Consider the following 12,363-nt stretch of genomic DNA (forward strand, 5'->3'; position numbering starts at 1 on the left):
TGATTGCTACATGGGATAAAAAACACGTGATTGCGCAAAATTCTTCCTTGTACGTGCAACGTTTAGGTAACCGCTTGGGATATAAAGACTTTTATTACTTATTTGTTAACATTATATAGTGAAAATATAATTAAAGCAGACTTAACGCATTTACTGAAACAAGAATTATTCCATTTAATTAGTACTACTTTCACTCAATTGGCTTTTATTTTTATAAAAACAGATTGATTGATAGAAACATTGATGTTTCCCAAGTTGAATACATACCAGAGAACAATAATTTTGTTTTGAAACATATTTAAGAGTCTAAAATTATAAAAAACCTTGTTCGCGTGAAAACTAACAATTTAATTAAATCTTTGCCATGCCGCCATTATTATTGCTGCAAAATATAGTTTATGGGCAGATAAAGATTACTCGCATAGTCAATAATTGCCAACTAATAATCAATTGTTGTGCAATTTTGCAGTAATCCTAGATTGTAGTTATTTACATTTTATTTCTGATTAATCGACTTCTCTTTATTATATTAAAATTTTCTAAAATCGAAATTTTAGATTATCCTAAAATTTTTGAGAAATTTTGATCCAATAAGAATAAATGAATGCCAATTTGAATGAAAGTGCATGGTCAATTTTTTTGTCTATAAATGGATATTGGAAATCTAACCGCATTGTTATGATGAGAATATATGGTTTAAAATGTTGAAATGTAAAAATTATTTAAATAATTATTTTTAACTTCTACTTGACATTATTTCAGGACCAAAAATGTATTTTAATTTTAATTAATTTTTTTAAATTTAAATTATTTTCTTATTTTTATAATTTACTATTTTAAATGAAATGAAAAAGAAAACGAAAAACTTGAGGTGAAAATTAAAAATTGATGTCAATTGTGTCCAGAAACAGAGTATGTTTGATTACACAACTCGGGCAAATGCATAATGCAGAATGGAGTGTGTGTTCATTGTCGTGGTTTTTCCTAACTTTATAACGTGTAATGTAAGTCGACAATATCTGACAAAGAAATAAACCACTTGAGTATTGTTCCTTGTATACAACATGTAAGTATGTTAAACACAAGAATAGTGCACGACTAATGCACTACGTGCTCCTGCCCTCCATTTTTGGTACTGGAGTTATGTCCCGCTGTATAATGTTGTTGACAATTCACGCGCTACAGACTAATAAAGCGCGAGTAAATATAATAGAAATTCATAAATGCATTTCATTAAAAAAGAATTTAAATCACTTTTACTTCAACATTATTTTATTCAAAGAAGTTGCGCCTGACCACTTCTATTCAATATAAGTATTCCATTATAAAAATCATTTCTTTTACAAATTTTACACGGGAAAAATAGGTGGAATTTTATTTGACGTTTGGATAAGAAACTTTTCTAAAAAATTTTAGATGTAATTCTGGAAATTTTCTTTGACTGTCCTACATTAAGAAAATATTAATTAAAAGAAAATAAAATGCTAGCAAAGTAATGAATCTGTTATAAAATATTGACATTAATAATAAATCTGTGACTGTAAAAAACAAGTTATTTTGCCTATTACATGGTACCTAAGTAATATTGAAAAGGTAATGTATAAGTATATATAAATTGTTTGAGAACTAGGTTAAACTATCTCGCGATTATAACATATCAACATTATTGGCATATTGACTTGATCACTCATATTTAATATTTGTCCTGAGGCATGACTTTCTGCGCGATTTTTAATAAATCGTAGTTGAAAAAGTTGTTTCTGGTCAGCCAATTGCCTACAGGTTATATACAAAGAGTCAGGGTTATAATTTCAAGACCTCATTAATGTTTCTTTATCACTGCTTATAATTTCAGTTAATTATTATTTTACCAGTAGCTTTACAATTTACGTAACGTGTGTTCCAACTGGAAAAAAATGTTCGTTACTTATGACTGGCATTTAAATCAAGAAACATTTTCTGGATATCAATAAACAAATTATTATTTATATATATATAGTATATAAAGTGCAAGAGAAATTAAATGTTATATTTTCGTGAGAATTAAATAGTGATGTTAACAACTTAGGTATGTCGGAAGACTCATTGGTCCAACCCAATAGCGTAGGCGTCACGCCAATCACCGGAAATGCTGGAATTTCTTCGCAATTGATAAAAGTCAAGGACACAACAGAGAGTAAAATTTATTGCATTTCTTCATTTAAGATCATTTCAGTTCCAAAAAAATTATATAATCTTTCTTTCATATTTAAAATTGTATAAATTATGTTATAAAATATTGAAAATTACTGTTTATAAATGTTTAATTAATATTATAAATTATTTAAATAAGAAATAAATAATAATAAATAAAAATATTTTTGTTCTTAGACAGATACTATTTGATTAATCTATATGTAAATATTTTACAATTTTCAAGCAATTATTGTTAATCAATTAAAAGCGAAGAATTTTTCAATTTTAGAAATAAATTATAACAAGCACTTATATGCTAAGTAAAATATACATCAAAACGTATACTTATTAAAAAAATTCTTGAAAACTTCCATTTACTTTTTAACGATAAAAGAAAATAATTGTAGTGTCCATATACAAGGCTGTGAGGAAGTGACAAACTATCAGATTGTCGTAATAGTTTTCAACCTTGAGTAATAAAAACCTCTTTTTCCATTGTTCACCAGTAATAACTTTTTAATAGACAATTTTCTAAAAAACAGGCATTTGTCTTTTGTTTCACTTACATGACCGATAATATATATTTATTAAATATACAATAATGAAAATTTATTGTTTCAGATATATGATTTTTTTTAAAAATACTTCCTATAATGTTGTCCTACTCCGAATAAATGAGTCCGTGGCATAATTACCACAATATAGTCTGCACTGTTTATAGTGCAGTTTCTTCATCCATGAAAGAAACCAGACTCAAACTTAAATAGCTTTTGAATGAATGGCAAAACGGGAGAAGAATTCTTGTTAAAATTGTCGAGTCATGTTTCATGAATTACGATTTTTGACAATTATTATATTTTTTGATTCTTATGATGACTTTCTTCTTTTCATTCTTTTGTAATTCAAACTTAACAAAAAAATTTTAAACAAAACTTTTTTGAAGGAAACCTATATTGAAAATAATTATGTAGATTAATTATTCTACTATCATTGTATGAATTCTAGGCGGAAAATCTACTGTGTTATTGTAGGGTTATAAAAATAAAAATAACATACAAAAAATTAACATCTGCACCTTCAGTTGTTTTTTAAAAAATCAATTTTCTTCAAAAATTCCATGAGATGTTTCTTTACGTATGCTTTAAATAAAATAATTATTATAAATATTGTTTTTAAATATTGTTAGTTAATTTTATAATTAATAATAAATTTTAAATAATTTTACCCAGATAGCACGTAAGCTTGCAGAAACCTCGCGGGAAACTTGCCGCAAGCTTACTGCAATCTTCAAATGTCCCACCTGAACAAAGCTTGAGTGGTAAGCTTACCGAAAGATTGCAGTGTAAGGTTACTGCAAGATTGCACAATAAGATTATCGCATAATTGCTCAGTAAAACTTTAAGTCTTAAATCGAATTAAATAATTTTTTTCTTATCATAAAGAAAGTGAATTTTATGTTTTTAATTTGCTTGTGCTTAAATAAACTGAGTTTTATCAAGTCCTTGACTATTCCTTCTTCGGTTACAGGAACCGTATATCGAATTAAAAAAAGGTTATTCTCACTGAGGACCGTGGGGTCGAAGGGAAAGTTAAGATTTCATCGATACACTCCACGACGATTAATCGCTGTTGCCGTATATCGCTTCGAGTGCGTCGACTTTCATTTTGGAGTAAGTATTCTCCTTAAGTGAAAAATACGACTAATTTAATTTAGCCTCTGAAAACATTTTAAAAAAAGTAACGAGTTTTCTCGATAATCCATTTAACAACGATCATAAGATCAAATGTTTTATATATGACATGTATTATGAGATATGTAGCTATGAATTAAACACCAGTAGTACTATGTAGCAATTTTTCACGAACAACTATAAAATACACGTATTATTATGTCAATTTATTGGCATATTTACAACAAGTAATTTATGATTTTTTATTTTATATTATTTTTTTAAATTAATTTACACTTAAAATTGAGGTCATCAAAAATTTTACAATATTACCTAGGTTTTTAACCCATCAAAATATAATCCTTTCGGTAACTCCAAATGCTACACAAAACCACGTATCACTGTCATCAAAAACACAAATTAAAAATTCACTAGAAAGTGTCGTAAAAAGTTAACTTCTCACAAATAGAACAATCTATTAATACAAAAGTTGGAATATATTTCTGAGGCACGATAGTAATTGACAAACAGGAAACAACTAATTATTTATAGAATAGAAATACTATTTTTGAAAACTTAATGAAAAACTAAAATTTATATTAAAAAATGTAGTTATAATTAAAATAGACTAAAATGATAAATAATAAAATACTAAAATAAAAAAAATAATAATAAAAAACATAAGAACGTATCTGAAGTCTATGTAAAATGATAATTATTCAATTCAAAAAACGAAATTATAACTAAAGAAATTATTACATCGAAATTTAAGAAAAATAAAAACCACTGTAAAAGTAGGAAAAAATTTAAAAATAGAAAATTTTCATTACAATTTAATAACTAGAACCAAAGTTTGAGAAATGAAATATATTTTCAAAAATGTATCAAAAATGCATTAGTGTTTAAAGAAGCTACTTGGATATTAAAATGTTATCGGAAACTTTTTTAAGTTTCTTTTTATATTTAAATTGACCATGATGTCAAATCAAATTCAAAAAGAAAAAACAAATAAAGAAAAAAACAAATTTGATTGATGAATGTAATAAAATCACTTTTTTCAGTAATTGAGGAATTTTGAATGATAAATGTAATAAAATCACTTTTTTGGGTAACGAAGGAATTTTTTAGAATTGTAGACACGTGGACGCGAGAGGTAATTCTAAAAGAAATGAAACACAGCATCCACACTATGGGACCACTCATGAGACACTAAACGCTGGGAGTATAAGTTGAAGTAGAGGTGAGCCACTTTGCAATTGGTAGTCCAAAGAGAATGTGTTCCAGAGTAAAATTCTCTGGTAGTGGGAGCAAATCAGTAGCCGTACGATGACTGCTTGTGTACAAGACTCGCGGTGGTCGGACATCCACGTGCTTTTTCTGACCATAGGTGGGGTTTCACTATACCCCATGAACCAGTTACAAGCATAAATAATAACACTAACGTCAATCTCAAGGATCCTCCACTAAACAATGCTTCTTTTATTTTTTCAATCCTCTTTCTTGGGTGCGTTACTTTCTTTTTGTAATTTAAAAATAATTTTTGATATTTTCAGGATTTTATTATATACATTGAAATTTTTAATTTATTTATTTAACTAGTGGTATATTCCTCGTTCGCTCTGTATAGAAATTGTACTCATTGTTGTTTATACTTATTGTAGTTCATAGTTTTTATTATATTAATTAATGTATTTATTAATTAATATTATTATTTATTATTAAAAAATATTCGATTCAATACAAATAGTAAAATAAAATTTCTAGAAAACATATCACACAAATATAAAAAAAAAATTAATCAAGACTATAAAGACTTTTGCTTCATGAGTGTTGCTATAGCGCCTTACTAACCATTATAGTATTTAAGAGCGAATCGTAATATTAATATATCTATATGAATCGTTAAAACTCGAGAAACCTTAATCCAGGAAATTCCCTCTAAACATAATGTGTAAACTTGGCAAGTCATGTATAAGGCTGATATAGAGACGATGCATGAATTGCTATTTTTTATTGTGTTTCACAGAAATATACGTGTGAAACTAGATATAAACTCGCGGATATTTTCGAAAGACATTTCCCGAATATAAAAAAATTTCACTCGCATCTTTTTTAGTTGTCAAAGTATAGAAATTTTTGTTACAACAAAATAATTTCTATACTTATTGAAAACTTACCATTACAAAAGAATATGTGATTGGAGAAATTTTTTTTGTCAGAAGGTCAGAACACAATTTAATTTATGATTAAAAAACATTTCATATAAAATAAATGTTTTATTCTGTCTGTATTTTTGTGAACGGAAACCCCGCGGTTCGAAAATACTTGTATTTCAAAATAAAAGTAAATTGCATCTCAAATATTTTAAACATAAAAAAATAGTGCAGAAATAAAAAAATTTATTATTATTTCAATATTAAAGGGAAGAATTAGTAATGGTTGAAATTTCAATTTTTTGATATGTATGATCATGAAAATCTCTTTCTTCGTGGTAGAGAATCCATAGAAGGCGAGTTTGAAAACTGTACAATAGCTCAGCAAATTGGATGGAAATTCTAGAGTCAGGATCGGTCAGCAGTTTTTATCTCATTTCCCTGATCCTCTTACAGGTTTAAAAAGAGCAAAATCACAAAACTTTCAGATCCTTCCAATTTTTATCAAAGACGTACGTACTACGTATTAAATAATAAATATATCAATCGGTTGGGAAAATTGATCAGAAACTCAATCTGAAAAATTCCTGAAGAAAAGGGACGTATGAATTATTATTTCCTTCACTGAATTTGTTGAAATTTCCACATTATCGAAATCAATTAAAAAAAAAAATTTTAAACTACTAAATCAAATAGTAATATTTTACTGAAAATTATTAAAAATTCTTACTAATGTGAATTAGCATCTCACTTTCTACTAATTTTAATTCAGAGAGAATATTCGTCTAACTTATTGTATATATATATAATATAATATAGAGTACAGTAATGTATGTACAGTTTACGTGAATCAAAAAGGCGGTAAACTAATGACAATAAAATAAATTTTGTGAAGAAAAAAAAAATTAATATGCAAATTATTCAGTAAAATCATATGTGAATTAATTAATTCCCTTCTTTCTATTTTGCGTTCTAAATCCTATTTTCCTAATTTGATTCGCACGGATGCGGAAGTTTAATCGATTCATTGCTTTACGACGTTTCTGGTAGAAATGAAAATTCTTTCTTTTCCTTAACCGTTGCAAATAACTGAACATTAACTGCGGTCATAAATACTTCGATTGGCGAATCCAACTTTGAATTAAAATTTGCAATTAGAAGGTAACGTAGTTACTGTTCAAGATGGGTCAACGAGGGTCAAATAAACGACGTGAAAGACGGAATTTCATGAACATACCATTCTGTAATTATACCCGTGTGAAAATTTGTGATTTGCGTTTTACTTGCTCTCAAATATACCTTTGGATCCCTGTAAGTATTTATAAAAAACTCATCTCAATTTTAGTCATCCACCTGACGAACATAAACCTTTAAATCATATTATTTTATAAAACACACTGAAAGAAAACCGTATATATATTTCCGTGTTTGAGTTAAGAGAAAATCAAATTTAATTTTGTTCAGTGCTTTTTCAATAATAATATTTCAAAATTTACACTTGGCGAAAAAAAGTTTCATATTGTGAATAATTAACACCGCACGAATATAGACGACACCCAAAGGGGGCCGCAGGACCATGCTTATCCTGCTACGGCCTTTGTCCCAAATAAATTCTGCTACAACGTTTAATCAAATTCAAAGAGGGGCACCTTGAATAATAATCAAAGATCTCAATTGAATGATAAAAATCAAAGTATGGAAGGAAGGATTTTAAAGGTGATATAAAGATTTAGAGCGTGTCCTGTGAACGTGTTGAAATCTTGCTTTAGAGTTTTTGGAGTTTGTATTCGTCTGTTTAACTCTCTACAGACGAGTGGTGGGACTACCTTGAGTTTCCTTGGTCACGGTTTGCAAATAGTCCACACACGTATATGTGTGCGACTGTGCTTGGCCAGCCTGTATTCCTAAAAGAGAACTCGACTACATACAGAATGTGCAACTTGAGTAATATGAAGTTACTCCAACACAGTCACGTAAATATGTAAAATACATCCCTTTAATGGAAAATACTTTTTTAGCTTCTAATTAACTAAATGCAACTGTATACATTTATCCACTATATGTGATTATAATTTTTTTTATTTTTTCAATTTAAAAATCGTTTATTATAATTTGAATTTTTAGCCAAGGGAAAAAATGAATGCCACTTTCAAACGGAAAGAATAAATGATTGGTTTTACACACAGTAATAAAATTTAGAATCGAAAATCGATTAAATGTAACATATGATTTTACATAAAAGAGCATTTTGGTTCTTAAAGATAGCGATTTGATTGCTATTTAGATATAGAATGTAACAAAAACGCTCTATAAACTGTTCATTGAAGAGCACAAAAAAACATTCCATTATAGCTTATATATCGTAAAGTATGTAACAAATTTTAATGCTCTGTAAACTACCACTGATGTTATTCAAAGAGGTTTTGTTTCAATTGACTCAATTACAGTAGGATTTGAAAAAGTTTCTACAAAAAATTCTTTTAAAACATTTAAAATAAAAAAATATTAATAATAATTTTTTCGAAACCCAAATAATTAAATGCAAGTTTACACGTAATATTTCGGACAATTGTAAGTCAGTAAAAATAGAGAATTACATAGTCAATAAAAAGTTTTAAAAAAATGTATTTTTACTTTTGTAAATTGTATAAGAAAGTCGTTAATATCCACTGTTCGCAGTTGACTAATAAGACTGAGTCATAATGAATACAAAATGAATACTCTCAGAAAATAGGAATAGACACAAATGGACCACTTGGGATCTCAAAATAAACTGCATGTATCATTTTGGTTAAAGCTACTATAAAGTAAAGGTGACATTAATGGTTCGTAATTCGTTTCACCGATAATTTGTCTCTTCTTTTTCCATGTGCGAGTTTTCAAAAATTGGACAAGAGCTAATGAAAAATATATGTATATAAGTTCGAGGAAAAAAAGGGTAAAGTTAATAGAGAGAAACACGGTCTAATAGTAAATTCTATCCAAATTTCTCTCCTACTAGAAAAAAACTAAAAAAAATAGAACAAAAAAATGTAATTGCACATAAAGTTCTATATGATTAGAAAGGATTCAAAGAACTTTTCTGTTTGATGGGAACTAAGAAAATCTTGGGTCACAAGGGCAGGGCGACACAAACTCAGGGAATAAGTTGCGTGTCGCGCGTCAACCAGTACATAGCAAAACACGTGATTCGCCATTCGTTTAATTATAGACTGTATGCCCTTCTCTTTCTTTAGTCCACCCTCGTCAACATGAAATTGGAAAGCTCACCACGAAAGCACGCGAAAGTCACTTTTGCTAGCGTTTAAAATCCCTTGATTTTCTCTCAATTTCTTCGATAAACAATCGCGTTGCAAGAAACACTTTACAATACATCCAACATTTTTTGAAATGATCGCTCATCATTACCTTTTTAAAAAACATGAATATGGGGCATTATTCACAATATTTTCATTCAAAAATTAGATTTGGATAAAATAATTTTTTTTGATATTCTATATCGGAAAAAAGGACACATAGTATAAAAAATGTTACTTAAATTAGAAAAAAAGAAAGAAATCGGTTTTGATTTGACGACAAGACTTGAGTCTAATTTATATTTTCATGTTAAATTTTCTTTTCGACGTTTCATATCGTGCGAACGCAATGAGAATTTGAAATTTAATCTTTTCTCGTTTCGTAAGAGCTTCAGGTCGTTATTAAGGATTACATTACGTTTTAACGTTCCTTCATCGACGTTAATGTTTTTCAAGTACCATTGGATCGTCTGTCTAACCATTTTCGCTAATTTTTCGAGTCGCGCAATAAAAAGTCATGGCTCGTAAAATTCCAATGAGCTTTAAGACGCAAAGAGGGGGGAGAAGAAGAGAGATTTTTTTTCACTGATCTATGCGGTGAATTTTGTTCGTTGCAGCTGCACGATGAGCGCGTGCCGTCTTCAGTCAGTAACGAAATATACACTAAACACTTTCCTATTTATAAAACTTAAGAAACAGTCTAAAAGTATTATCTTTGAGAAAGACGATTTTCTTGAAAAAATCTTGTCTAATTAAGCAACTTATTATGATTTTTGCTTTATGTTGAGAACAGAATTTTTCAGTTAAAATGTGTCGCGCTAATTTCTGCCAAGAGAAGCTTAAATTCCAAACGACATATGTATATGACTTGGAAAAATATTTTTATAATTCTTGCAAAATGATATCTTTAAGTAACTCACCATTTGCTGGGCACTCTTCGGTTTTCGATTGACCTCAATCACTTTCTGATTGGCTGAAAAAAAATTCCTTATGAAAAGATGTAAAATATATATGTATATATATCTAAATTTCTCAAGTCCTGCAAACAATCTCAACTCTGAACGATTTTGAAAAGAATATTTTATCCACAGCTTTTATAAAGGTATCAATTTATTTGAAAAGAATTCAAAAATAATTTTTCTATTTTTAGTAATGAAATTGCGTAATGTGATACATGGTTCTTTAAATTTAATAGTTACTGCTTATTGCTTAACTGTCCATTGCCATAAAAGCTTACAAATACGAATACTGTCAGTGAATAATCGTTGGTGTGACACGTAACCCGCCTCGAAATTTCATACCGTTTATTTCGCTCTTCCGGGTTAGGACTTGACTCACAATGAAAGTAAACTCACAATAGAATACATATATAGTGCTAATATTTCTAAGACACAATTTTTTAATTTCACATGCGGGAAACAAAAACCTTTTATTCCTTTAGAAAATCACATCGTTTCAAAATGATTTTCATAGAAATTGGATTACGAATATCTTTGATTTAAAAAAAACTGTTGTTTTTCTCGCCCTAATATTAACGAAATTGAAATGAAATAAAAAATTAATCTTCATATTATAATTATTATGTCGATAGTAATAAGGATTATTTTTGCGTCAATTATTTGTTTGAAAAAAAAATAGTTAAAAGTTGACTTACTGACGGCCTCGATAAGGTCGGCAAGAAGAACTCCGTCGCAGAGATCAGCCTGGATGTCTGTAACTCGCCTCTTGCAGCCGCCTCGTTCTAGATAATGATTGGCCCAATCGGTGTAGATCTAAAAAAACAGTAGAACCAATAAATTAGACAAGAACCACTTATATCACTCAATTTGCAGTTTCATAAGTGATGTAACTTTTTCTTTTCCTTAATTATTAAAGGGAAATATAAATACTAAATATCACATAATTTAAAACAAGAAGAAAACCTTTTTTATATACTTCATCTTGATTGTCATTTACACTAATTATACACATACAATGATTATTTCTCCATGTCTTGATAATAAACAGGGTATGTATATGAATTATGAAAATGTCAATAGACTCGTCAAGAATCTTAAGCAGATTCTTCTCTATCATTCTGCTCAGGATTTTCTTCCTAATGCAGAAGATTGGATTCTAAGATCAATCAATAAGGTTACAGTTGTTTTCAAAACTTTTCAGCAAATCATTCGTCATTTTGCATTTTTTCTTTCTTTAAAATTATATATTCATTTCTCTGTTTTAAATTACTGTTTACTTTTTGTTTGAATTATTGTTTTCTCCACATCGGCATAAATCAATTTTTTTTCCTTTAGATTGAAAATTACTTTTCTTTAATATTGATCAGATTGGATAGAATATTGTCAGTGAGTATTGAAAATTCTTTCCCTAGTCAATCTAGCACTTTATTCACGTCTAATAGTTTGTTGAGAAATGAAATTTGAGATTCACTTTACAGATATCACGAAGAATGCTGTAAATTCTAAAATAACATGAATCTTGCTATCGAATGGATTGAGGTAGGCGCCAGTAGACACCTTAAACATGTGGACGGTTGCTGTCCAATCCAAGTAGCCACCCGCCACGAATTCAAAAGCCTGAATAAAGATAAGGCGATAGCAACGAATTTGGTTTAAAAGGTCCATTAACCGGTCATTATCAATGAGTGCGTCTTTAATACTTGAAGGCCTTAAACTTCAATCTCGACAAGACTGTGTCCTCGGATTTATACACACGTATATAGGTATAGTGAAAGACAGTCAACTATTGATCTATGTCGTTCTAGACAATGTCATCCTTCCCTTTCGCACTCTACATACTTTTCTGGACTCGTACATCAATGTACATGCAACTCTCCCTTTCATCTTTTGAGTGCACTCCACTTTTAAGGCAAAAGACCAACTCGAAAATCCAAAAGATTGTCAATCACAAATTTATAGAAAATAAATGAAAACTACTGTTGAATTGAATAAATGAACTAATAGTCAATCATTGATTTTTCCATTTTTTGTAGCATGGCATATTTAAAAAATTAGTAGTGCGTTCTATTAAAACAAAATGAAAAAATATTTTTAATGAATGAATTTTGTG

At 28.8% G+C, this 12,363-nt stretch overlaps 1 protein-coding gene across 4 annotated transcripts in view; it reads right to left on the bottom strand.

The window, feature by feature from the left end:
- The window catches only part of LOC127277890 (protein sickie), a 157,317-nt gene that overhangs the window by 107,929 nt on the left and 37,025 nt on the right, over window positions 1–12,363 (bottom strand). For all 4 annotated transcript variants that reach the window (XM_051299314.1, XM_051299311.1, XM_051299312.1 and 1 more), the window contains exons 2-3: window positions 10,949–11,066; window positions 10,215–10,267 (exon numbers count right to left, since the gene is read on the bottom strand). In XM_051299314.1, coding sequence (XP_051155271.1) covers window positions 10,215–10,267; window positions 10,949–11,066 — 171 coding nt within the window. The remainder of the gene's footprint in view (window positions 1–10,214; window positions 10,268–10,948; window positions 11,067–12,363) is intronic.

Source organism: Leptopilina boulardi, unplaced genomic scaffold (assembly GCF_019393585.1).
Source record: "Leptopilina boulardi isolate dan_hultmark-lab unplaced genomic scaffold, ZJU_Lbou_2.1 LbouV2_19, whole genome shotgun sequence".
NCBI classification, from domain to species: domain Eukaryota; kingdom Metazoa; phylum Arthropoda; class Insecta; order Hymenoptera; family Figitidae; genus Leptopilina; species Leptopilina boulardi.